The sequence below is a fragment of the Microcaecilia unicolor genome, unplaced genomic scaffold, assembly GCF_901765095.1.
Source record: "Microcaecilia unicolor unplaced genomic scaffold, aMicUni1.1, whole genome shotgun sequence".
In the NCBI taxonomy this organism is placed as follows: Eukaryota; Metazoa; Chordata; class Amphibia; order Gymnophiona; family Siphonopidae; genus Microcaecilia; species Microcaecilia unicolor.
The window spans coordinates 28,901-56,727 of record NW_021963077.1 but is presented as its reverse complement, the minus strand read 5'-3'; the positions used below and the strand labels follow the sequence as shown (position 1 = coordinate 56,727).

Sequence of the window (27,827 nt, the reverse complement as noted above, 5' to 3'; positions counted from 1 at the left end):
TATAGATGGTAGGAATGGTTGGATATGTGACCTGGAGAAAATCCTTCTCTTTTTGCATGATATTGTCTGTACATTACAGTACTCCTTTCTGGCCAAACATAAATCAAGGTCCATTCGCCAACATTGGCACATTTTAGAAGGTTTGGACTGTTTCAAAAATAAATCAGTAGTCATTGCATACTCCAGAAACAAGAATCTAAAAGAATATTTGGTTCCTTCCACTTTACCAGAATTGTCAGCCATTAATAATATCTCATCTTTGGGACACAGAAAATGCGGACGGTGTAGTGTTTGTAATCTGTGCCTTGAAACCAATGTGTTTATTCATCCTTCCACACAAAAAGCTTTCCCTTTGAAACATACATCAGATTGCAATACCAGCTTTGTGATCTATATTGGAGTCAAATATACTAATTAATAAAATTTGGTTTTAGCTTTACTGTGATCCAGTCTCTGGGACTCCTGGTTTTGTGCCCACTTTTCTGTTTGTTTTATCTTCGGGCTAAAACACAGTAAAATAACATCAAACGATACAATGAATAATACGGCAGAATTTCACAGACACTGTGAATGCTCAAAATGACAACCCTCAGCATTAACACAGGCCTTCAGTTGCTTTGGAAAGGTCTTAGCCTTGTCGATCGGTTCCTGTGGCAGGCTGTCCCAGATCATCTGCAGCGCTTCCTTGAGTTTAGCGATTGTTTGCAGCTTTGGGTGGAGCTTGTGAAAGGTCGCCAACATTGTTTTATGTCACTGTGACATCACTAAGCTGGTACTCCATTTAAAAAAAAATAATGGTAGTTTTACAGAGCACATTTTTGAACGGGTGAAAATCACTGGGTGGTCAGGCTAAAAATCTGTAACTTTACAATGTTTAAAGATATTACCTATGTTTATGTGCTGAATGAAATTAACAACAATTAAAGCTGTAGAATTTCACATTGAAATTCCAAGCAGTTGACGAGAAAACAGCAAAAAAAACAAACCTCTAGAGTTACTTTTTTTTTTTTGCCTCGGCCTGTAGGCACACAATGTTAGGTTCCATATAAGGGGTCACCATCCAAGAAAAGGAATTGTGGACAATATGTTGAAATCCTTAGCTCAGCATGTGGCAGCAGTAAAAAAAAACCCAGATAGAATGTTAGAAATTATTTGGAAAGACACGGAGACTAACATGGAGAATATCATCATGCTTTTGTGTGGACTTATGGCATGGCCACACATTTTGAGTACTGTGTGCAGTTCTGGTTGGCCCATTTAAAAAAAAGACATAGCAAACTAGAAAAGATATGAAGGGAAACAAAAATGATAAGGGGGATAGAATGGCTGCTCGATGAAGAAAGGTTTAAACAAGTTAGGGTTCATCAGGTTGGAGAAGAGATGGATGACAGGGGATATAACTCCAAGGAAAAGTCTATAAAATCACAAGGGAGATGGAACAGATAAATAGGGAATGGTTATCCTTTCAAATAATGCTAAGAATAGGGGACACTCAATGAAAATAATAAGTAACATTAAAAAAAAAAATAGGATAAAGTATTTTTTTTAACTTGATGCGCAATTAAGAAGTGGAATTTGTTACCAAAGGATGTGGTAAAAGCATTTAGCATAGCTGGGGTTAAAATGAGTTTAGACAAGCTCTTGAAAGGTCTATAAACCATTATTAGTCATGCAGACTTGGTAAAGTCACTGCTTATCCACAGAAGTGAGAAAGAAGAAATGACTGTACTCTTTGGAATCCTGCTAGGTCTGGCTTGGTCACTATCAGGGATGCTGGACTTGATAGACCACAAACTCTCTTCTTCTTCTTCTTCTTCCACCATTCTACAATATGTTTACTGAAATGTTTAATGCTGTCATCTTGGCTGCATCACCCACTTTTAGCTCAGCTTCCGCACTCAGCCTGACATCCTCCTTTAGAATATTCTTATGTACGGCAGACTTCATGGCTCCATCAGTAGAACAAGTCTGTCCAAAACCTTTAAAGTACATCTACTACAGAATGGTTGAAGAAGAGGTTTTGTGTTTTGAACTGGTCAAGTCAAAGTCCCAGCCTAAACTCTATTGAAAAATTGTGGTGAGACCTGAAGTGAGTTGTTCATGTAAAACCTTGACAGAGTTCTGCACGGAAGAATAGACCAAAATTCCTCAAAACGTATAGACAGACTGACCAACAATTATAGAAACATATTTAGTTGAAGCTATTGATGCTCAAAGAGGTGTCGCCAATTATTGGACATAAGGATATTTACTCTTGACTCTTTTGTTAAATAGTTAAAATATATCATTTTTGTGGGAGTTATTTATTCAATACCATTATTTTTCTTTGTTATCTGGGTTTAGATTAGGCTCTAATAATATTCAGATTATAAACTGACTACTACTTATTTCTGAAATTCTGCCAGGTGTACACAACACTATTCATAGACTGAGGATCACATAAAGTTCCATAGGATAATTAGACCCTTTCATAGCAATACATCCATCTCTTCTATTCTGCTTATACCCATTGGGGGACAAATTGGATTACATTCAGGGAACTAGAGTATAATACCAGTCCAAGGGGGCAACGTTTTTAGTTTGCAGTAGAAATTGGCTAGCAGTAAACTCCAAGAAGCCCAAAGGAATATAATAGGTGTCTTGGTGTTTACCGCCAGCTGATTTCTACTGTGAGCTAAAACACTACCACGGCGTAGTAAAAGACCCTCTAAATGCTTTGAAAATATACCTCTATGCAAGTTTGTAAGTCTATGTGCTTTGAAATGAGCACCACTGTACACAAGTCTCTGCCCTAAAGGGCTTACAGTCTAGTCAAGACAAATATACATGATGAACAAGAGATTGTAGAAAAATGTATTACAGAGCAGTGGTTGACATGTAAACGTAACCTCAAAAAGGGATAGATTTTATCAAGATTTGAATAACCTAAAAAAAAGAGCCTCCTAGGGGAGTTAACACATTTTTCTCAGAAATAAATCTAGGTCACTTTGAAATACTAATCTTATTGTTTTGTTTTAATCTGTGGTGGGAGTATTTATTTGGCAGTACAATCCAGGACATCTCACATGGCATCCTCAGCATGCTTTGTCCCTGGGAACCCACTGGTAATCTGAACTGCCACACAGTTTGCATGCAAGGCTCAAGGACAGATGAGAAAACCTCTGGGAAAATGTATCCTTTGCACATGTATCTACACAGTGGCACAGTCAATACACCAATATAATTACAGGCCAACCTAATGGTAAATGCAGTTAACCAATATTGGGCCAATTCTGTAAATAGGGTCCTCCTTTTAGGCACCTTGATTCTAGGCAGTGATAGCTATTGTAGAACATCATCTGAGTGCCCAGATTCTGTTACAGAATATTAGCTTAACCCAGTATTGACATCCCTAACATCCAGCCATAGACACGGTGTAACCGAGGGCGTCTAAATGCAGCCAGACTATGCGCAACTTACTGTATTCTGGAAGAAGTGTACTTAAGTGGCAGCCCCATTCCATGCTCCATCCATACAAAGCGTGCCTTATAATTATGTACAATGCCACTTACGCAAGCTTTTAAATTGTGGCACTCAATCCATTTGCTGCCACTGCTGAACAGAAGTGCTTGTTTCCTGTACATTTCCATGCGCAAGTAGAACATAACTTAAGCGCCTTGTTACAGAATTACCCTCTGATATTCAAAGGCAACCAACCGGCCAAGATCGGAACCTGTCCCTTTAAATGTCTGTTAACCAGCTATCCATTAATATTCAGCAGTATATTGCTGGCCATGTACCTCTGAATACTGCCGGTTGGCGGCTGGTGGATAACCGGTTATATCGGGCGAAATAATCGGCTAGCTGCCGATTTTTAAAGCCTGATGGTCTAAGTTTGGCGGCCACTTTTGCTGCATGCAACCCTGGTATATCTTTGGCCAGTTTTCAGAGCCCACTTGAGAAAAGAAAGTCTAAAAAACGCTGACCATTGGGAAATACATCTAAAGAGGTTAACTTTCAGACCACAGGAGTTAGATTGGCTAACTCCCATGGTCAACGCTGAGAAAGGATGTTCAATGCCGGGCTGTTTCCAGTGACTGGCATTGAATATCCAGCTGGTCTGTCAGACTGGCCAAAGATATCTCAGGGTTGCATGTGGCCAAATATGGCCACCAAACTTGGCCAGTCAGGCTTTAAAAATCGGCAGATAGAAGGTTATATCGCATGCAGAATTTGTAATTTGTTAAGCAATTAATCACAATTAAAATTTTAAACAAAATGCAGCCCTTTTTTTTTTTTTTTATGTTGTCCCTACGGTTAAACACGGATATTCAGCAGACCTGTCCGGATACCAAGTAGCACTGAATATATGGGGTAGAGAACAGAGTGCTATGTGGAATATTCAAACCACTATCTGATCTGATAGGTTAGAAAAATTGCTGTCCTAACTTTAAACATTATCCGGATCATTAGCTGGATAGTGGGTTGAATATCATCGCTCTCCAAATATTTTCTTCCTCCTCCTGTGCTCCACCACTGCCCAGGTGCTATCCAGATGGTACGAAGGTGGTCTGGGAAGATATTCCATAGCGCCACCATGTGTCCACATGTAGTTCTGAAAAGTGCAAATGTCCACATAACGGCAACCATTATCTGAATATTTGCTTTTGAATATACAGCACAAAGATTTTATAAATACTTTTCCAAAAGACATTTTAGTTCAAAAAGAACCAGATAATCTAGGAGAATCACTTCTCCAGTGGCTTAAGATTGCGAAGTGTTTTTACAGCATATCCCTCACCTCAGGGGCAGCACTGTCCTTCAATAATGACATCAGCAAGTGTTTATAGGTATTGAGGACAGTCTGTGCTGAGGGTCTCTCGGCTGGGTTCCTCTTCTTGCACTCCTTATGGATCTCGAACAAATGAAGCCTGATAATGTCGCTCCCTTCCCCATGGCCCAGAAGGTAGTCACACACATCAGGGATCTTCCAGATGTCAGTCTTTTCATCGTAGGGAGGCATGTGCTCATCATCAAATTCCATGTCCTCCCCACGGGGCCAGCGCTGCTCGGGGGCAACAAACTCTCCCCAAAGCTGTCGGTGGCCACACTTCACCAGCTGACCCTTCTCCCTGCTCACCAGGGGCAGGGCATCCAGGTCGTTGGCCACAATACGGAAGTCCAAGGTCAGCAGGTACTGAGACAGAACCTTGTCCAGGTCACTGGAATCGCACATCACTAGGGTACCGAGGGGGCTGTTGTGCAGATAGTTGATGATGGCTGCGTAGTCAACAGCAAGCCTCAACCTGTTTGGCCAGGTGTTAAAACTCCGGAACCTGGGCAGGTTAAACTTCTCCTCCAGGTCCTTCAGGGAGCCCAGCGGGTGGTACTCAGTAAGAATTGTGAAGTTCTCCTCGCAGTAGCCCAGAAGCGTCACCACATGCTTGCTCTGTAAAGCCTTGAGCATCTCCAACCCATGCAGGAAATCATCCTGAAGCTCCATGGAGGTGAGCTGAGAAACAGCAACCTTGCGTTCCTTCCACTCACCGAGGTAGACCTGCAAGACAGCACAGAGAAACAATACCAGAAGAGTCAGGGTGATTGACAGGAGCTTGTGTAAGATAAGCAAGCACCCTACATAAAACATAAGATGCCCAATAATTTCAGGGACAACATGATTGGTACAAATGTGACTAACTCGGGGCAGCAGTGAGTGCTCTGCACTGCAATGAAAACTACTCAGGCTCTTAGATTCTGTCGCAGATTAGTGTTCCTTGGTTTGGAAGTGCTATCAAGGAGACCCAACTATTGCTCTTGCCATACCTGGGAATGACTGGCTAAAAAGTAGCATATAGGAAGATGCAACAAGAGCTGTATATTTATTAGGATTTATTTACCACCTTTTTGAAGGAATTCACTGAAGGCGGTGTACAGTAAGAATAGATCCAACATGAGCAATAGGCAATTACAGCAGTAAAATATTGAAATAACAATAAAAAGTATGGCATAGTATACTACTTACAATGTCAGCACAATGCATAATAGAACATTTTAACTGATAATGAAGGGTAAAGCAAAGATGGAACATATAGATAGTTAAGCGAGTAAGAAGAGTTAGAAAGTAAGATGACTGATTTAAAGAAAGATATTCCAGCTCTCCACCATAGGGGCATAGTAGGAAACTGTGAGAACTTAAATATAGATATTTTACTGTTTACCAGAATTGGCAATAAACAAGACAGAGAGGGGAAAAAATCCCCACCCCCACCCCCCCAAAAAAAGGAAATCCATTTTGAAATACTGTTTTAAGAGGATTCAATCTTTATTCTAATAGATGAAAAGCAGACAGTGTAGGAAACTAAAGCCCTGTTTACTGAAAGGAGACTATAAAGGTGTTGTGGCCTAGAGCAGGTATCCATGTGGGTTCCTTTACGAGGCACCAAGTGCCACCACACCCACTCCTTCCTGTCCCTAAAAGTGGAAGGTTCCAGTAGTAGCAACACAGCTGAGAGAGGAGAGGGACTACTTTTTTTTTTAATGCATATGTGACAGGATCCTCCAGTAGAAGCCCAATGTGACAGCACATCTGGTGGCACTGCTCCTCTAACTGCTTATGTACCTGCACTGAGCTGATGTTAAGAACATAAAAATGGGTCAGATGGAAGCAGGTTATGGGGCTAGATGGAGCTTTGAACAGGGACCAATCCAGATCACAGGTACCTGGCAGAATGCCAGAGAGTAGCAAGAATCCATGCTACCGACTTTAATTCTGGTATGTATAATCCGCTTAACCATCAAGTTCAAGGTGGAGAACAATCAAACATTATAAGCAGGTACTTTCTCTATCCCTAGAGGGCTCACAATCTTGGTTTTTGTACCCGACTTGGCACCTGCATGAATGCTGCATGTTATTTATTGATTTTGCTCATAGCTTCTCAGTAGGTGGGTTACATGCAGGTACAGTAAGTATTTCCCTGTCCCTGGAGGGACTCACAATCCAATGGCTAGATTTACTAAAAGGCGCTATTTCATTACTGCATGCCAACGTGCATTATTTACTGCCTTTTCCATTTTATGTAATGGGACCTATTTACGAATAACGCAGCCTAACAGCATTAACAGTAACCTGCTTTAGGAAATCTAGCCTTAAGTTTCTACATGTGGCAATGGAGGATTAACCCCCGGGTTCTATATATGGCACTAAAAATTGTGCATGCAAATTTGGGCATGCAATTTGAGTAATGAGCCAATCAGCACCAATAATTGGGCACTAACAATTATTGGAATTAAGATTTGTGCGCGCATCTTGTCATGCACTATTCCGTAAAGATGCACGTGCAACTCTCTTAGTGTGTAACTGAAAAGGAGACATGGGCAGGTCAGGGGCGTTCACTAAAGATGAGCGCAAAATTGTAGAATTCAGGGGATCCATTCCTAGTTTATGCGTGAGGATTTACACCGGGTTTTAGCTGGTGTTAAATCCTTGCGCTGAAAAGCTGGGTGTGGATCCTGGTGCTACACGCTATTCTAGTCTGAAATGACTTGCTCAAGCTCACAAGAAGCATCACTGGAATTTGATTCACAGCCCGCTGCTCTAACCATCAGGGTTCCTCCTTCACTCTGGGTGCACTGTAGATAAAGGGCAAAGGCTGTGAAATACATATTCTGTTAAATGTCCTCCAAATCCAAGGATGGATTCCCCACAGAGTACTATCACTTGTCAATGCGTAACAACAATAAGCTCCTGAATTAAGTAAAATGCTTAATGATATATTAGTGTGGTCAGTTATCTGGGGGCAACATTTGATAGGCCAGTGTTTTACAACTTCAAATAGGTGCTTATAAAAATTACCTAGTATGCAAGCACACAGAAGTAGGTAGTAGGAAAACAAAGTGTTTACTTTTGTGTAGTATACGTGTAGCTGTTCCGGGGGGGCAGGAAATGGGTGGAGCAGGGAGGGGATTGGCACTTACTAATTTATCTTATAAAATATACACAGGCGCTGAGTCTTACTTGAATATATACACAAAAAAAGTTATTGCTGCCTGGAAGCAGATGTAACTTTGTGCCGGAGCATTTGGGGAGGTAATTTCATCAAGGCACACTGAATATGTTGTATTTATAAAAGAGCTGCACCACATGCTCCTTTGTGCTTTCCCTACCTCAGCACCCGTTTATAAAATCATTCTCTGCATGTGCGAGGCTCATCTCTATCGTACAGAAAGAAAGCAGGCCCACAGAAAACTGGTCAGGGTACAGGCCTAAACCCATACTAAACTGTGAAGGCAAGACTCTTGCAGGATAGATTTATGAACAAAGAGCGCTTAAGGTTTACTGACTTGATTAACTATCTTTCATCAAACAGAACAGAGAAGATAAATTAGTTCAGAGGGGAGTCGGAGTCAGAAACAATTTTGGGTGGAGTCAGTCAGTAAAAATGTACCAACTCTGACTCCAGCTTCTAAATAAAAACTTAACATTATATTACAAAATATAGTAAATGTATCATTTTATACTTTAAATATACATTTGTACTGGTAAACATATATTTACCAGTACTTTAGATTCAGAACAAAAAATTTAAAGCCTAATATCAGTAGGAGTCAGGGTCAGAGTCGGAGTTAAAGGTTTGGTGTACTGACTCCACAGCCCTGCACAAGAAACATAAAAATGAAACTCAAACATAAAAACAAGAAACACAAGGGACAGTATATACCTATCAGATAACTTAAATAAACAAAATCCACACACTAGAACCATAGAGAAGAGCAAAAGGAGGACTTTACACACACACACACACACACACACACACACACAAACACACACACACACACACCTTCGCAAGAGTGATGAATATTTACCTAAGAGAACCATAGAGTGATTATAGTTTCCCTAGAAGGGGAAAAGACCTTGGACAGGGTCGAATGAAACGCCATACAAAAACACGATAACCATGGAACTAAAACAGAGTCAGCAGACACTGTAGGGGGTGATGGAAGTGCTATGCTTCCCATGTCTCTGGCTTCTGCCGCCTCCTCCATTTCCTGTCTTCCTATCGTATGGGCCTCATGGTTAGAAATTAAGCCTGTACAGGGGTATGAAAAAGAAGACACAGTGGGAGCATAGTCAGAGGGGCCACGGCACCTCTACTTTGGATTCAGGCCCACCCAGTCAGCAGCAGCAGCGTAGGCCAATGAGAGGAGAACTGGAAGTGATGTCAACATCCAAACTGCTCAGTGTACATCTATGTTTATTTATTTATTTATGGGTTACATCTATGTTAATCTTAGACCCAACCAATTCATTAGTCCTTGTTATGATGCAGGGAGACTGCACTTCAAATGTAGACACTTTCAATGCCCCCTGTGGTTACTGCTACCTTTTCCTCAGTCCTACAACTCCCATGTTTTTGGTGGCTGTTTTGCTTCTGTTCCTCAGCTGTCATGGAAAAGAGAATAATTAAGACTGGGGAGACAGAAAGGCGAGAAAATCAAAGGAGGGAGAAGTGGTCTGGGAATTTGGGAGAACACATAAGAATGATGAGGACTAGTAAAATAGAGAAAGAGCTCAGAAGGAGTCAAAACCTACAGAAAACAGAGTAATGAAGTGGAAGAAATAGAGGAAGAAATAGAAGAGCTAAAGTATTGGTAATGAAGGGAGACAGAAGATGGAGAAAATGAAATTAGAGACAGGTGTGGGAGAGATAGATAAAGAAAAGAGACAAGCATGGAGGGAAGGAGAAAATGTAAAAGAAGACCAGGAAAAGATAAGATGAAAGAAGAGACCAAGGTGAAAAAAAATATCCAAAGTACAGAAAAACACTAGTTATATCTAGTTTAGATATCAGACTATGACTTCATGAAGAACTGAAGTGTTTTGTTTTTAAATTGTGAGTAAATACTGCACTCTTTTTACCTCTATTTTTGGCCTCAAATATATCACACTAGCCGTTAAGCCCGTAAAAACGGGCGAGATTTCCAGCTACCCTCCTCGCTGCCGCTCCCTCCCCCCTCTGTGCCGGGCCCCCTGCACTGACCTGACAGCGCCTCTCACCTCCATGTGAAAGCGCTGCAGGCAGCAGCAGATCGCTCTGCTGCTGCCTGCAGCGCTTCCACATGGAGGTGAGAAGTGCTGTCAGGTCAGTGTAGGGTCCTGATACGGAGGAGGGCGGGAGCGGCGGCGGGGATGGGGATGGGGGGGAGGGTGGAGGTTGGTGCGCATGATGTTCGTTTCCAGGCGGCAGCGTCCGACAGTGACTCCGACTCCGTTTCCCTCTCTGTTCCACCCTCTGACGTCATCACGTCTTGACACGAGAGCGGGACAGAGAGGGAAGTCTGTACTGCGCATTTGCAGGTGAGTCGGTCACTTGCCGTTTATATGTTTGAAGTTTTAGCATGTGTTTTTGATGTGGGAAGTAGTAAAGTGGATACAGTTTGTCAAACTTAGCTACCTGGCACTCTCTCTCCCCGCCACTGCTCCTGTTTGTCCTCCCCCAAACTTCAAACTGGGACCACTTTGTTGAGAATAAATAAGTACAGCACCAAAAGAAATGCGACTTCCAGCTGCTTGGGCACCATGCCCTCTGACACACTAACATCACTTACTACTAAGCTTGGTCTCAATTCAGTAGAGTTGTCGTGTGTTCATGCCTGTTATTCAGCACTTAAATGCCTATTGAAAAAAAAAATCTAAATATCACGCTGAAATGTAAATATGGTATTTACTGTGAACTTTGAATTTTTGTAACTCTGGGGAGTACACAACACATCTCAAACTCTTGAAGTAGTTGTGAAAGGTCGATAACCACTTCAATGGCTAAAGCTGTATTAGCATGATGTCCAAAGCCCACTGCCCACAACTTTCACTCACCTTGCACTGCCACAGAAAGCACACACTGCTTTCACAACAGCCCCCCCCCTCATTTAGTCTTTCTTTTTATCCCTACTTTTCTTCAGCCTCTTCTCCTTTCACCTTCCTCTGGCCTCTTTCCCCGCTTCTCCTTCCCTTCCTCTGGCCTCTTTCCCTACTTCTTCTTCCCTTCCTCTAGCCTCTTTCTCCTGGCCTCTTTTCCTGCTTCTCCTTTCCCTGGCCTCTTTTCCCTTTCTGCTCTCCACAACAGCAGCTCCCTTTCCATCAGCAGGGTCTACCATGGCGGTGTGATTCCATAGCTCCCACAGTGAGCTTACAAGTAGGACTCTTTTTTTTTTCCCAGAGTACAGTTTCTCTTATTCTAAACAGACACGAGCATGTAGAAGCATTCTGCACTAAGAAACTCCAACAACTGGAAGCATCTAGGATGAGCTTTCCATTTGAACAAGAATAAACTCTAACCTTTTTCACAGCCCCTTCGCCAACCAGTTTCAGTCTCCTGACTTCTTTCCGCATTGCCTCACAGGACAGCAAAGGCAAGCAGGTCTCCATTGATCCCATCTTGAAGGAACCAACAGGGCAGAGGTCAGGATCGCCACTGGAGTGCCAGGGAGAGAAATGATGATCCAGGTAGAAATAGAGAAGGAGATTAATCAGCACAAAGGTGAGGAGGACCAGGGTGATCCCTGTGCGCACATGCACCTGTTTACTATGGGGGGACTTCTTTTCCATCCTGCTGAACCCTCTTTGACATCCTGCAACACAAAAAAACGTCATCATATTTCACAGTGGAAGAAAAGACCCAATGAGGCCTATGCCATGCAGAGCTCTGACGGACGGACTGACTGGGTCTGAAGAAAACTGGAAAGGGAATTTTTTTTAAAAACTGTATCAAACAACTCTAGGACAAGAGGATGTTCAATGAAACTAGCAACACTGTGGAATTTGTTGCCAGAGAATGCGATGTTGGTCATATATCAAATATGAATGAATGAACAAATAATATATAAGCAAGGTCTGGATATGTTTCTGGAGGCCAGATCCATATATTCTGATTAGCCAGAAAGACCTGGATGTCATTTCATAGTTCTGGGAGTGAGCAATAGGGAATGGATGTTCCCACTGGAGGTGAAGGGTTCAGCTGAGCAGTGTAGATTGGCCACTGACAAGAGACTGGATGCTGGGCAGGTTCCGATGCCCTTCATTGGGCCAACCAAAGAAGGATATGGCAGCTTTTCCAGACTACACAGATCCAATCTTCAATGTGATCATTTATAAATAAATAATGAGCTGAAAGCACACTAACTTCATAAACATGCAGTGTGGTATCAATTCTTTTTTTCTTTTTTACTTTATTCCTATTTCCAATTCAAAGTGGAGAAAAAAGACCTCAGCAGTCTCTGCATGGCGATACTGTGCTCAATGTGCTCAAACGCCAGCACTTCTTGGACTCCATTGTAATCTTTGGTCTCAAAAAACTCCACTGGTATATCATACACCATATGTGAAATCCTAAATAGTGATATTTTATTCTTCTAACAATAATACTAATAATGGTGTTACTTAGCTTTTAATCTTGCCCAACGGGGCTCTCCATTTCGCTATAAGATTTAAGCTTCCTCAGGGGGCCAAGTAACTGTTGGCAAATCACGATATCTTACAAAATGGCGTTTCTTGCTCCTAAGACACCGGCTTATCTTAGGAGCAAGAGACGCCATTTTGTAAGATATCGTGATTTGCCAACAGTTACTTGGCCCCCTGAGGAAGCTTAAATCTTATAGCGAAATGGAGAGCCCCGTTGGGCAAGATTAAAAGCTAAGTAACACCATTATTAGTATTATTGTTAGAAGAATAAAATATCACTATTTAGGATTTCACATATGGTGTATGATATACCAGTGGAGTTTTTTGAGACCAATGATTACAATGGAGTCCAAGAAGTGCTGGCGTTTGAGCACATTGAGCACAGTATCGCCATGCAGAGACTGCTGAGGTCTTTTTTCTCCACTTTGAATTGGAAATAGGAATAAAGTAAAAAAGAAAAAAAGAATTGATACCACACTGCATGTTTATGAAGTTAGTGTGCTTTCAGCTCATTATTGACGTTATAGTTTAGATTTTTGCTGAAGTTTTGTCCAGTATTTTTTGCATTTATATATAAACACATATATTTTTGTTGGCCCAAAGTACATTCTCTTAACTTCCAAAATATCCAGTATTCACAGAGCTGTGGACTTCAAAACCTTTCTGGCAAGAATTTATTCATCAACTTAGTCACATCAAGAGTTTAAAAATACAAAACAAAAAAGGTGGGAAGCCCGGAAATAAACCTCGTTATGATGGTCTATGTTGGCTCTCTGACACATAACACATTATCAGCTGCACTGCATTCTGTATTGGGGTCCTTATCTCCTTTTATAAAGCATTAAGGTACACCAATTTCCCTTCTTTCAAGATACATCTTGACAAAGAAAAGATGGTTTCCCAGAGTTAAACTTAACATCACAATTTAGATCCTACATTGTTATCTATCAAACATATAAATGGCAAGAGGCGTACTCACTCGCAAATGCGCAGTAGAGACCCTCTCTGTCCCGCCCCCGCGTCAATATGTGATGACGGGGGCGTGACAGAGAGGGAACCTGTGCACCTGCGAGTGCGGGAACCAACGTCGCCACCGCTCCCCCCCCCCCCCCAGGGTTGCCACTACCGCTCCCCCCACCCACCCAGAGTTGCCGCCGCCACCCACCCTCCACCTGGCCCGGGTACCTGGCTTCACTATTCAAACCGCTGGAACGCAGCACACAGCTCATCTGAGCTGCCGTTGGCCTTCCTTACCTGCCTGTGTCCCGCCCTCGCCAACGTTACATCACACGAGGGCGGAACACACGCAGAGAAGAAGGAAGGCTGACGGCAGCTCAGATGAGCTGTGTGCTGCGTTCCGGCGGTTTGAATAGTGAAGCCAGGTACCCAGCCCAGGTGGAGGGGTGGTGGAGGGGACTCCGGGGGGGGAGGGGAGGCGACCTATCCGGGGGGGGGGGGCTTTCAACCCCCCCCCCTCCTTTACTAGCCCGTTTTTACGGGCTCAATGGCTAGTATGTCAATAAGGAAATCAAGATTAATATTTCAATTTTACAGTATAGAACATAAAAAAAATTCATTTAACCATCTATAGTCCACTACAGTGGGGGCCTGTCTCAACATGTAATTATAATAAACATTATATTTGAAAAAAGAATTTAACTTGAAATAGGGACAAGAGAGGAAGTTCAAGGAGTTTCTAATTACTTCACGGAGTTGAAATTATTGTAAAAATTAAAAAACAAAATAAAAAAAAAAAATTCCCTTCTTATTCACCCTACATTTCTCTCTTTTGAGAAGAATTGAATACTATTTTGGCCTAAATTAGGTGCCTTAATTTGTCTCCTGTTTTCAACCAAACACAGGTGCCTTTCAGCCGAAAAAGAGCCCAAAACGTATGATTTATCCAAGATGGCGAGGCTCCTGCCAGATTAAATTACTCTGGCTGGCCCAACTGCTATTATTCAGTGCACTTAACAGCTGAATATTAGCGCATAATTGCCATGGAACGTTTTTTTTTTGGGATCCAAGATGGCGTCTTGAAAGGACGTGAGGATCAGAGCTCCCGAGCTTCCAGTCGACCGAACGCCAGCTTCTCTAACTAACACCATGGGAAAGCGAAAGGGGAAAGCTAAAGCTCTTACCTCCCCGAGCGTAGCTGTGAACCCTGCTGAGCGCCAGACCGTCTTGGAATCTTATGGAGTGAAGGTCCTCCGTGAGCGACAGCCTGATTCTGCAGGGTCCGCTTTTTTTCAAGCGGACCATAGCATTGAGGGGATATCGTTGAGTCCTCCCCCGACTACAGCCCCTCCCCGTCCGGGAGCTATTGCGAATGCTACGGAGGCACCGGAGACCGGAGCGATTGGTGGAACGCCGCCCCTGGTACCTGTGCTGGGAGCTCCCGTAGTATTTTCGACGCCAACTAGTTTTAGTGCGGAAGAAGTGCTCTCTTCGTCTCTAGCGGGCGAGATGACTCCTGAAGGGCACCGAGGAAAAGTTAAACCGGCTGTAATAACGCTTGAAGCGCTCTGGGACGCAATTCAAGGTATCCACACTTCCTTACAAACTATTTCCAACTCTTTTGGGGGTGAAATAACTGATTTAAAAGAAAAGCAAAATACTATGGCTGAAAGAGTTCAGAATTTGGAGGTTGAATTGACTAAATCTCAAAACTTATCAGCCACTCTTGTCAGGGAACGAGATATTTTTTCACGTAAAATTGTTTACTTAGAAAATCAAAGTCGCAGGAACAACCTGAGATTTATTAATTTCCCGAAATCTCCTTTAATTGCCCCTTTGGACATGCTGAGGAAATACTTTATAGAGGTATTGGGGATCCCAGCGACGGCTTTTCCACCTGTCGCTAGGGCCCAATATATTACTGGAATAAAGAATATTGCTGGACAATCTCAGGCTGCGCCGGACTTAGATTTAACTCATTTCCTGGAAAGTTCCTTGGACATAGTGACTGAACGGACCACACTTCTAGTTACTTTCGCACTAGAAATGGACAGAAACGTTTTCCGGACTTACTTTCGCCATATAAACACGGAATTCCTGGGTTCAAGAGTACAGATTTTTCCAGACCTAGCTAGAGACACCCAGAAAAAAAGAAGAGAATTCCTGTCTTATAAGACTAGAATTCTCAAGCTTGGAGCGGTTTTCCATTTAAAATTTCCATGTAGATGCTTAGTGTCATTAAATGAAAATAATTATGTCTTTTTTGAACCCTTAAAATTGTTACAATTTATTGAGGCACAAGAAAGTGTTGGTAAATCCTTAACTGCCTCCCAGTGAGATATATGCTATAATGCAGGCTATCAGGGTTATGTCTGTTCTGAAACTTTCAGTATTATATATTTTTCTTGTACCATTTTTTCCTAGTACCTGGATCTCTTTTAGATATGTGGACTAAGCATGTAGAGAATTATTTCCTTTTAATTATTTGTTTGGATTATTATACTTTCTGTATTTCATTACATTTATGATGGAATGTAAATGTAAAAATATATAAATAAACAAATTAAATAAAATAATTGCCATGGAACTATCTGGATGGACTCAGAAGATATCTGGGGACTGTAGACATTCAATGCCACTGCCCCCAGATGGTTAACTAGGCAAACTGGGCTAACCAAAAGGTCCTTTTACTAATCTGCAGCAAAACAAAATAGCCTTTAACGTGCCCCGACATGGGTCTTTCCCGCATGATATGGCCATTTTTACTGCACCAGTAAAATAACCGATGTTCTAGGTTTTGGGGGGTTTTTGTGGGGGGGTGGGGGTCTTTCCCACATAAGGCCATTTTTACTGCAGCCCTAAAATATCAGATTTACTAGTTTTTTTATTTTTTTTTTGTTTCAACAATTTTTTATTGATGATATAACAAAATTAACAGTCAACAATCTCAGTATATATCCATTTGAAAACAAGACAAACTGAATACAAGCATGATGATAATCTCATCATCAAAATATTTAACATTTTCTCCCCCTCCCCCTCCAACTCCACCCCCACCCCACCCCCTCAGAGTGTATTCCACTCTGTTTATTAGATTTTGAGTATAGTTCAAACAAATAAAACTCATCATCACAATCAATTTCTGTAACCATCAACATTCAAAAGAAGTATAGAGAGCCTGGTTTCTTATAGCTCTCCACCATTTTATGGTTCAACAATTTATTAATGATTCAACATTTGCAATACAGCCTGTAAATTCAATTTGAACCCCATTAGGTAACAGGTCATAGTCACAAAGGAATAACGTTCACCTTTTATCATCAATAGTTTGTAATAAGCCCCCCCCCCCAACAACACTGCTATACTCATCAGACTTTTACTTGCCTACTCCCCCCCCACCCTCCATCCCCCTTCCCCCCGAGTTATAAGAAAAACCATATCAATAAAACAGACCAACAATGAAAATCTCCCCCTCCCCCATCCACCCCCCCCCCCCAAGGAGATACCCAAACTTTCGATCTATATCTGAAATGGATGACTCCCTTTCAACTTAAAGCTTAAAGTGAATTGATCACTAAACTCCTCCCTTTAGGAGATAAACTTTGGATTTAAGGCCCCCAAATGTCCAGAAACTGCCTCCCCCGCTTACTACTACTTAACATTTCTAGAGCGCTACTAGGGTTACGCAGCGTTGTACAAATTAACAATTAAGGATGGTCCCTGCTCAGAAGAGCTTACAATCTAAAGGACGAAATGTCAAGTTGGGGTAGTTAAGATTTCCTGAGAAGAGGTGTAGTGATTAGGTGCCGAAGGTGACATTGAAGAGGTGGGCTTTGAGCATTGATTTGAAGATGGGTAGGGAGGGGGCCCGGCGTATGGGCTCAGGGAATTTGTTCCAGGCATGGGGTGAGGCGAGACAGAAAGCGCTTAGGGGAACAGCACACCCCTCTCCTTTCAAATAACATGAATTCATGCAGTCTGTTCCGCCAGTGCCAGAAATCCGGGGGGGGGGGGGGGGGACTCCTCCATCCATTGACTCATTATAAGTCGCTTACCAATCAGACAGGCCTTGCAAATCAACTGACGGGCCGCATCACCCTGTAACAAGAAAAGCTCATACTTACCTAGCAAGACCCCATCAGGAAACACATGACTCTCGATCCCAAAAGAGTGCCCAGATACTGAACAATGGAGTCCCAAAAATGCCTCACCTTATAGCACCCCCACAAGTAATGAAAAAAACGCCCCCGGAGCTCTCCCACACTTCCCACAGAGAGGCATGGATACTCCTCCCATCCTGAACACCTGAGCCTTTGTTAGGTAGGCCCTATGTAGAATACGATACTGGCATTCTCTAAGTCCTGCATTACCCGTCAAACTTGGAATCCTAAATGTCAGAGCATTGAAATCCAGTGCCAAATGCGGCCTTGCCAAATCTTCCGCCCAGCGCTGTTGAATTTGCCCTCGGACCTTGGGCACCAGATATCTTCCCAACGCCCTATGCAGCCCGGAGATTGAAAGACGTTCCCCCTGCACCGAATGAAAAAACTGCTGCAGGAGAGGACAGTGCCGAGAGCCTAAAGCCCCCCTGTCCAATGAATCAACATAATGCTTCAGTTGGGCATAAGCGAAAATACCTCCCATGTCATACCCGAGCCCCAATGCCCCCAAATTCAACATTACCCCCTGCCAATCCAACACATGTTCTAACCTAGTTATACCTTGTGGCGCCCATTTCTGGAAAACCACATTCTCCAAACCCGGTCGGAACAACAGGTTGCCCTGAATAGGAAGAATATCCGAAATCCATCTACTCAAGCCAAACAGCTTCATCATATCTTTCCAGAGACTTCGCAGAGGAGTCAATAATATACTATTGCGGAACTCCACCGGAATCATCTTGCTGGGAGCTTGTAATAAGAAATGTAAATTACACGGCGTATAATACTGGTTTTCCAATTGTCTCCTTATGTAATCATCTCGCGCCAAAAACCAATCCCCAATGTAACGCAGGAGACAAGCCCAATTATAACGCCGCAAATCCGGCAGGCCCAGGCCTCCCTCACCCCATGACCCCTGCAGTAGGTTCAATGGCAGCTTTGCCTTCCTTCCCTTTTTATTTTTTTTTTAAGTAGAGGAGTGTGGTAGCCGTGTTAGTCCACTCTTAAGGTTATCAATAGAAATCAAACAAAATAAAACATGGAAAAGAAAATAAGATGATACCTTTTTTATTGGACATAACTTAATACATTTCTTGATTAGCTTTCGAAGGTTGCCCTTCTTCGTCAGATCGGAAATAAGCAAATGTGCTAGCTGACAGTGTATATAAGTGAAAACATTCAAGCATTACTATGACAGTCTGGCAGGGTGGGAGGATGGGGGTGGGTAGGGGGTATGCTAATCAAGAAATGTACTAAGTTATGTCCAATAAAAAAGGTATCATCTTATTTTCTTTTCCATGTTTTATTTTGTTTGATTTCTATTGATATTTTTTTTAATAATAGCCATTCGCTATTGGCATTAGCGTGGGATCATTTAAAAAAATTACGTTAAGACTTGCCAACACCTATTTTGTAGACGGTAATGGTTCACAAGGTAATCCTGAGCTAACCAGCGCGCAATAATGAAGCTGCGCTGAAACATACATTCTTCACCTCCCAGACAACACCCTCCACACATTAAAAAAAAATATATATTTTTTTTAACGTACAGTTAGCGGGTTCCGATTTCAAACTTACCTGCTTGTGTCCCACAATAAGCCATTTTATGCTGTGCTAAGTGGACAAAAAGAACCTCTTAACTCTGACTGTAGCTGTTCTTTACCCTCCCCTTCCTACAGTGTCACTCCCCAACTAGCATTTAAGTCCTCCCTAAGCTTGATTCTCCACCCCCCCAAATACTGTATGGGCAAAGATACCGAAATACACACATTCGATCTCCCCTCCTCATAATCTGCTCTCTCTCCTAGTCCGGTACAACACCTCTACTTCAAACACCCTATCCCACGATCAATCTCACACCTGAGGTCGCCCACTAACAGTCCCACAGCTTTCCTTCTCCGTGCCCCATCCACCATCCGGCTATTCTATTAAAAGGCACCTTCAACGTTCGATTGAAGCACCAAGCCGGAAACTTGAGGTGGCCGAGATATCCGGTTTCAGCTCACACACCTTTCCCCTTCTCTCTCTGCGTCCTCCCGCCCTCATTTCCTGTTTCGCAGACACAGAAGAGGAAAGGTGAACGCGAGGCTGCTGTACTCTGCTTCTACTACTATTTAGCATTTCTATAGCGCTACAAAGCGTACGCAGCGCTTCACAAACATAGAAGAAAGACAGTCCCTGCTCAAAGAGCTTACAATCTAATAGACAAAAATAAAGCAAGCAAATCAATTAACGTGGGGGAGTGATTACAAGTCAAAAACAATGTTAAAGAGGTGGGCTTTCAATCTAGATTTAAAGATGGTCAAGGATGGGGCAGTAATATTCCAGTAAGATGTGTAAATAAAAAACTTAGAGCAAAACGGTCAATATATTGTATATGGATTTTCAGAAGGCACTTGGCAACATGAAAGACTCCTCGGGAAAATTTATGATGAAGCCACAACTTAAGTACTGCAAGCAGTTCTGGGTAGCTGCACCTCAAAACAGCAGAATGATGAGAAAAATGATTATAGGGCTGATCAGTCCTCTTATAAAAAGAAAGGCTCAACTGGTTAGGAGAAGAAACAAGTGAAAGCTGATACCAACAGAAGTCTATAAAATTCTGTATGGTGTGAACAAGTTATTTATACTACCCTGTTTCCCCGAAAATAAGACATCCCCTGAAAATAGGACCTAGTTGAGGTTTTGCTGAATTGCTAAATATAAGGCCTCCCCTGAAAGTAAGACCTAGCAAAGTTTTTGTTTGGGTCCGATGGGACATGGACACAGAAACCTTAATTTTTTTCGCTGCAACCCAAAGACAAGATAACATTAAAGAAATGCAAGAAACAAGACTGAGGTGGAAATTCTATCGTCCAGCGGACTCCTACCATCCTCCTTCACGTTTTTTTGAAGATCAACTAAGTGAGCCCGGAAAGAAAAAAAACATCCCCCTTGCAGAAATAATAAAAGGAAAGAAAATGAGTAACCGAGCCCTTTCGGCGCTGCTCCATCGCCCAAGGGCTAAGTCAGACTAGAAGGAAGGAAAGTGTTGCGAATGTACAGAGGAGCGCATAAAGAGCCACCAACGGGGAACGGAGCTACCGTAGAATTTTTTTTAACATTTGTAATATGGTAGGGATGATCCTGCGCCCTAAGCCCTATCACAATCTCCCGAGACCCCAGCCAGAGCAGCCCGGCCCCACATTCCATTACCTTCCCTAGTTCATACCCCTCCTCCATTCCCAGCCCGGCCAGGGCGGCTCTGCTCCGCTCGAGTCCTGCGGTCACTATGGGCAGATAGGCGAGCCACGGCCTACTCCTGCAGGATACCCAGCCCCCCACTTCAATACTGTTCCTGACCGCCACAGTCCTCCTACTACTCCCGAATAAGACATCCCCTGAAAATAAGACCTAGTGCATCTTTGGGAGCAAAAATTAATATAAGACACTGTCTTATTTTCGGGGAAACACGGTATCAAACAGTACTAAGACTAGAAGATGCTCCAATGAAACTATCCGGCATATATTATGGAAATCATGTTTTGAGACAACATGCAAACTCCAGAATTAATTCTGCTAGAAATGTGGTCAAGACTTATAGAATAGCTGAGTTAAGACCACCACAAAAAGGTCTGGACAAGTTACTGGAAGAGAGGTCCAAGAATAATCGCCAGACAGACAGACTGGAAAGTCCCCAACAGTTTACTTCCAGGAAGGAGCAAAATGGAACGTTCTTATTGGGATCCGACGGATACTTTCAAACAACCCAGACTGGTCAGTGTTGGCCTAACCCAGCATGGCTATTATACATTTTAAATAATTAAAGATCATGCAGAGGCCAGTATTCAGCTGCAGTGCAACTTGGATGTTCTCAATTCATACATATGGCTCAGCAAAACTATTCAGAGGAACTAAACAAATAATGGAAAATAAGGTGATATCTTTTTATTGGACTAGCTTTCAAAGGCCAAAACCTCCTCCCCCAGGTCAGGTAGTATGGGCCAAAGATGACAATATCAGAATACATAAATTGACTACCACCATACCTACTCATTAAGGAAGCACAGCTGTATATTTGTGTATAACCTGCATTGTCCAAGTCAGATGTTTCAAGTTATATCTTCGATTTGGAGTGTGCCCCTTAGATGCATAATACATGCACAGGGGAATTCTATAAATGGCGCTTAAAACTGTGTACGCAAGTGTGTATGTGTGCCCAATGTGCATGCACAAGTAGCGAGCCTATCAGGGCCAATAACTGGGTGCTATCAATTACTGGGGCTAACTGACTAGTTTGGATTTATGCACGCCTCTTGCTAAGCGCTACTCTGTAAAGATGAGTGCACACATTCTTTAGCATGTAACTAAAAAGTAGGCGTGGCCATGGGAGGGTCATTCAGTTAAAATGCATGCACTGTTATAGAATTTGGGGGATCTGTGCCTAATTCAGGCATGGGGATTTACGCCAGGGATCAGTTGGTGTAAATCCTCACGCCCAAAAGTTGGGCGCGGATCCCGTCACCTATGCGCTACTCTATAAATGGTACCAACTCGGAGCACTGTTTATAGTGTTCCGTGCACGGTTTGTTTGTTTTTTTACTGAATTTAGTCCTTAGTGGCTGAGTACAGCCACAAATTACCCCCATAACTTTTATATCTAAAAGTGGAAATCTCCTTTTAGGGGTCCCGATGCTAAGCAGTGAACACTTAGTCCATAACAGCATCTGGGTGGCCGGATTCTGTTATGCTAGCGCAACCTGGTATTGGGGGGGTGTCTAAAATCTAGGCACCTACAAGTTACACCAGTCACAGACCTGACATAACTGCAGGTGGCTATATGCAGCAAGGGTGCATGCTTCTCTTCCTCTCAGCTGCCATTACTTTAAAGCGCTGCCTCCGTCGACCGGGGGGGGGGGTGAGTGTCAGCCGGGGGTGAGGCAACGGCCCTGGGGGGGGGGGGGGGGGCTACGCAAACAACGCGCGACGTTCCTGCGAGAAATTCGGCCACAGCATCGCCAACTACTCCCTCCGACTGGCCATCAAGGTGCAGGTAGGCGCTCGCGCTGCAGCACATGGGGGCGGGGAGCAGGCCTCTGATACCGGCGACCACACACACACAGGAAACCCTTTTTTTTTTTTTTTTTACTAGTGATACACTACTACACACATCACACAACTTAGTTCTCTCCCTCTACGTACATCCCGCCTTACCGGATACACCTCGCCAGTTGCGTCAAAACAGAGAGCAAGTCTGGACCAAGAAAGTTTAATAGACAGGAGAGGAAGTGAGCCTATCTAGTTCGCTGTAAGCAAGGAAGCTGATTTAGTTAATCTTTATTTCCACTCCCCCCGCGATAGCCGTCATTGTCATACACTCAAAACAAATCTATGACGTGCTGTCGTTCTTTACTGCTGGTCCAGAATCTGTAAGAAGTCTAAAGCTGTTTCAGTTGGATAGGCAGTGTCTTAAAAAGTGGAGGAGAAAAGAAATAACAATTGAATATCACTAAAACAGCTTAAAAATTATTATACCTAATAGAAACAGCAATTATGAACGCTGTAGTTTATCCTCATTTGTCTTCACTGTTCAGATGGCCAGATTTCAGTGAGAATATCCTGTTTCCTGATGGCATCGTAACTGATTACTGTTATCTGCCTTGGGAACCCTGGTGTTATAAAGATGAAGGAATTAAAAGTAGAATTAAACTCCCCTTTCATTGGGGCACATGGAATCACATCTTCATCTGTTTTGTAGAAGTTTACCTTTTAGATACACAAATGGATTATTCTTTCAATCAGATCTCTTTTGTTTACACATAAATGGGTAATAAACCACTAATGCAGCCCATTGGTTTTCTTATATTTTGTTCTTGTGATGACTTATATATACTGTGCCAGAATTGAAAAACTCATCGCTATCTGGTCGATAAAAAAGGAGCTCACTGTGAATACTATCCACCCAAAAAGGTTGTTTTGTGGCTGTACATGAAGAATTGTGATATTGAATAAATATGTGAATGTTTGTGTCCCTATTCATGCATCCTAAGTTTATATAAGCCTTTCAAGAAAGCCAGTTAATTGTTTAACTTATTGGTGAAGCATAACCACAGAGGCATGGTGTGGTCAAATTTTCAATATGATAACACTAGGGCCCAGCTAAGGAACATTTTATTTTGAGTTAGTCTTCACTAGACCAAACTTGCTTTCCTTGTGCCATCACTATCTAGCAGTTGGCAGTGTCTTAAAAGGTGGAGGATAAAGGATTTTAAAAACTATATTTATATCACACATTATCCCAAGCAAAGTTGGGGATCAATGTGGCTTACATTTGAAAATACGAGACAGAATAATATAATTCAGTTATATCATGGGAACAAATAGGTGGATATGTCAAACATTTAACAAAGTTGAGATTAGCATATATACCCAACTGGTCATTTAAAAGTTGGTCCTTTAATGATACCACGTTAAGAAATCATAGTCATAAGTATAGGCAGTTATTTGAAGATTATCACATGCACACGCCAGAACAGGCATCCGTCACATTGCAAAAGTAAACAACAACTTCCTTGTCATCAAGCAGATGAAGCCATTACGTATGGGTTGTGTCCATCAACCAGCAGGGGGAGATAGAGAGCACTCAACTTGTCACAGTGCCTCATGGCCAGCTAGCTCCACTGTCTCTTCAGTATTCTCTATCTCCCCAAGCAGGGTGGCTGCAGCTTCTTCGAGTTCAAGCTCCATCAAAAATCTGCCTGGGGGTGGCTCCTGGCTTGCCAGTTGTTAGCCGGGGTGTTAGAGGCTATAGCAGCTTCACTTTGAAGGCACATAGGTCAGCCCTTTCCCTGCCTTACCCATGCCCCCGTGGATGTGGACATATTAGCTTGCTTTTCCCTGTCCTTTCCCACTCAGTGGATGCAGGCACATTGGTTTGCCTTTCTCTGCCTTTCCCACTTATCTGAGCCTCCGGAGTGATTTTATTTACCTCTTTTTGCCTCTGCTTTCCTCACAGCGTAAAATAAATAAATAAAATTGTGTCGCACTTTAGCGCAGCGATCTTGGAAAAGAGGGGTTTTTTTCATGAGATTCTTCTGCAGGACCGGAGCTGTGATACTCGGTCTAGTGAGGTAAGGGTGTTTTCTGACTCCTCCGGGGTGGGCCCGCAATCGGGACGTTTTTGGCGCGAACCGCCATTTTTGAATTTTACTGCCGTTTTCGGCGATGGCTGCGGAGATTGTAAAGCGCTGTTCTAAATGTGGCAAGCGCAAATCAGCAGCGGGGCTCTGTAATTCGTGCTGTACAGATGGTAGAGCCGGCCCGAGCATGGCGAGCGGCGATCTTTTGCGCTTTGAGCTGGCAGCGGATGCCATTTTGGATTTTCCACATGGCGCAGCCTCCGTTGCGACGGAGAGCCCTGAATCCGGGGGGGGGGGGGGGTCCTCTGAGTGAGGCTAATAATAGAGCTGATAGCCCTGGGCAGGATCCGGGCGGTCAGGGAGCGGTTTTCTCCCCTGATTTTGTTTTAATGCTGCATAGGGCGTACATGCTTAAAAGAGCTCTTCCACAAGGATCTTCGGACCCTCTGCCTGCCCCCCCTCCCCCCCCCCCCCCCCCCCGGTGGATCCTGATCTTTTGGAGTTGGCTGTGCCTGTTTCTTATCCTCCTGATAAATCAGAAGGGCTAATTCCCCTTCTGAGTGTGGCGCACCCCCTCCCCCCCCCCCCCCCCCCCCCCCCGTGGTCGGGCTATGAGGATTCTGAGGGGTCTGGCAGAACTTCTTGGGCTGAGGAGCCAGAGTCGGATGCAGAATTGCCACAGGAGCTTGATGATCTGTCTGCGGTGAGGATTTTCCACCGCGAGGAGCTGCCAGCGCTTATTTCGATGCCTTACAAGCCCTCTCGATTGAAGATCTTGGGAGTGGCACAGCCTCCTCTGTTAATCCAAGGATGGCTAGTACCAGAAAGCCTGCTTGAGCCTTTCCTTTGCATGACTCCATCCAAGAGCTTATTTCGGCTCAATGGGCTGACCCCGAGGGACCTTTGAACGTTGCCAGGGCTATGGGGCAATTATACCCTCTGAGTGAGGAACATTTGGCTCGCTTTGCAGTGCCTAAAGTGGATGCCCTGGTCACGGCTGTGACAAAGAACTACCCCCCATGTTGAAGGAGGTGTTGCCCTGAAGGATATTCAAGACCGCAGGCTTGATTCAGCTCTGAAGCAGTCCTTTGATTTGGCAGGTCTCACTGTTCGGGCGTCTGCATGCAGTTGTTATGCTGCTAGAGCCTGCCTGGCTTGGTTACAGCAGGCAGTGGAACAGCCCGGTGATGGAGCGGAGACCTTATCTGAAGTGGCTCCGCGGATGGAGTCGGCCTTGTCCTTTTTGGCTGACGCCCTTTATGATATGGTCAGAGCTTCGGCTAAACAAATGGCTGTAGCAGTGGCGGCTCGCTGCACTCTTTGGCTATGACATTGGGCGGCGGACATGGCCTCTAAGCAAAGGTTGGTGAAGTTGCCCTTTCAAGGCCTTCTCCTGTTTGGTGAGGAGCTGGAAAACATTGTTAAAGGCCTGGGGGATTCCAAACCTCAGCGCTTGCCCAAAGATAGGCCAAAGCCTCCCTCTAAGGGTCAGGCGGTCCGCTCCTCTTACAGACCTCGCTTCCGTGACACTAGAAGGTACCGCCCGGGGCGTGCTGCTGGGTTCACTTTGAGTGCCCGCTTTCAGCAGAGAAACTCCTTTCGCTCGGAGAAACGTTCCGCAGCTGCCAGTTCAAGGCCTGGAGTTCAGGGGCAACCCTCTCAATGATGGTGCGCCGGCCCCCTCCTCGTTTCCTGTCATCGGAGGAAGACTTTCCCTCTTTTTCGAGGAGTGGGCCAAAATCTCCGCAGATCAGTGGGTCTTGGACCTGATCAGAGACGGATACCGAATAGAATTCGATGCCCCGATGAGAGACGTGTTTGTGGAGTCCCGATGCGGTTCTGCTGCCAAACGGGCGGCGGTAGAGGAGACTTTGCATAGTCTGTGCCAGATAGGGGCTGTGACCCCGGTGCCTCCCGCCGAACAAGGTCTAGGCCGCTACTCCATTTACTTTGTGGTGCCACGAAAAGACGGGTCTTTTCGCCCGATCCTGGACTGAAAAGAGCTAAACAAGTCCTTAAGAGTGCGGCATTTTCACATGGAAACCCTGCGCTCTGTCATTGCGGCGGTACAGCCAGGAGAGTTTCTCACGTCTCTGGACATGAAAGAAGCTTACTTGCACATACCAATTTGGCCCCCGCACCAGCAGTTTCTGCGGTTTGCGGTGTTGGGAAAACATTTCCAGTTTTGGGCCTTGCCTTTTGGCCTCGCCACAGCTCCCCGAACCTTCTCCAAGGTAATGGTGGTAGTAGGGTATCCGGGTTCACCCGTACCTAGACGACTGGCTCATCAGAGCAGACTCAGAAAAAGAGAGTCATCTAGCTACAGCCAGAGTGGTTTCAGTCCTTCAATCTCTGGGCTGGGTCGTCAATATGGCCAAAAGTTACCTGACCCCCTCGCAATCTCTAGCATATTTGGGGGCCAGGTTCGACACAGACTCGGGCTATGTGTTTCTTCCCGAGCAAAGGCAGTGCAAGCTTCAGAATCAGGTCCGTCTGCTCCTGAGGATGCCCCGCCCGCGAGCTTGGGACATTGTCCAGCTGATGGGATCGATGACGGCCACCTTGGAAGTGGTGCCATGGGCGAGAGCGCACCTGAGACCTCTACAGTATTCTCTACTTCAGCGATGGTCTCCAATATCTCAGGATTATCAGTGCAGACTTTCTTGGCTCCCTGCGGCCCGCCTCAGTATGGAGTGGTGGCTCTTGGACAGCATGTTGCGGCGGGGAATGCCGCTGGCGCTCCCCGATTGGTGCCTAGTGGTGACAGATGCCAGCCTGAAGGGCTGGGGCGCACATTGTCAGGGGAAGCATGCCCAGGGTCTGTGGACGCCCGACGAGTCGGAGTGGTCTATCAACCGCCTGGAGTTGAAAGCGGTATTTCTGGCTCTTCTGGCCTTTCAAGTGACCCTAGAAGGATTGGCTGTCCGAGTGATGTCAGACAACACAACAGCAGTGGCCTACATAAATCGACAAGGTGGCACTCAGTGCAGAGCTCTAGCCGCACAGGCCGAACAAATTTGCCACTGGGCCGAGCTGCATCTACAGTCCCTGTCAGCAGCTCACATTGCAGGTCAGAGCAACGTGCAAGCCGACTATCTAAGCAGGCATCAGATCGATCCAGCGGAGTGGGAACTAGCAGATGATGTATTCCTGCAGATA

General features: G+C 44.1%; 1 protein-coding gene across 2 annotated transcripts; it reads right to left on the bottom strand.

Annotated features, from left to right (window-relative positions):
- Nucleotides 1-4,123: 4,123 nt before the first annotated feature.
- LOC115458898 (protein O-mannose kinase-like) lies at nucleotides 4,124-22,430 on the bottom strand. Of its 2 annotated transcripts, none has more exons than XM_030188743.1 (3): nucleotides 22,347-22,430; nucleotides 11,312-11,604; nucleotides 4,124-5,536 (listed from the first exon to the last, which is right to left on the bottom strand). In XM_030188743.1, the coding sequence occupies exons 1-3, from the start codon at nucleotides 22,351-22,353 to the stop codon at nucleotides 4,763-4,765; spliced, it is 1,074 nt and encodes a 357-aa protein (XP_030044603.1). In that variant the 5' UTR covers nucleotides 22,354-22,430; the 3' UTR covers nucleotides 4,124-4,762. The 2 variants fall into 2 exon arrangements, with proteins under 2 accessions (XP_030044603.1, XP_030044604.1); XM_030188744.1 differs by lacking the exon at nucleotides 22,347-22,430 and adding an exon at nucleotides 19,308-19,361.
- Nucleotides 22,431-27,827: the final 5,397 nt, after the last annotated feature.

Coding starts and splice junctions, on each gene's coding strand:
- LOC115458898 (XM_030188743.1), bottom strand. Junction 5,537..11,311: donor GCGAAGGGGCTGTGAAAAAG/GTTAGAGTTTAT, acceptor GCTGTCTTGCAG/GTCTACCTCGGTGAGTGGAA.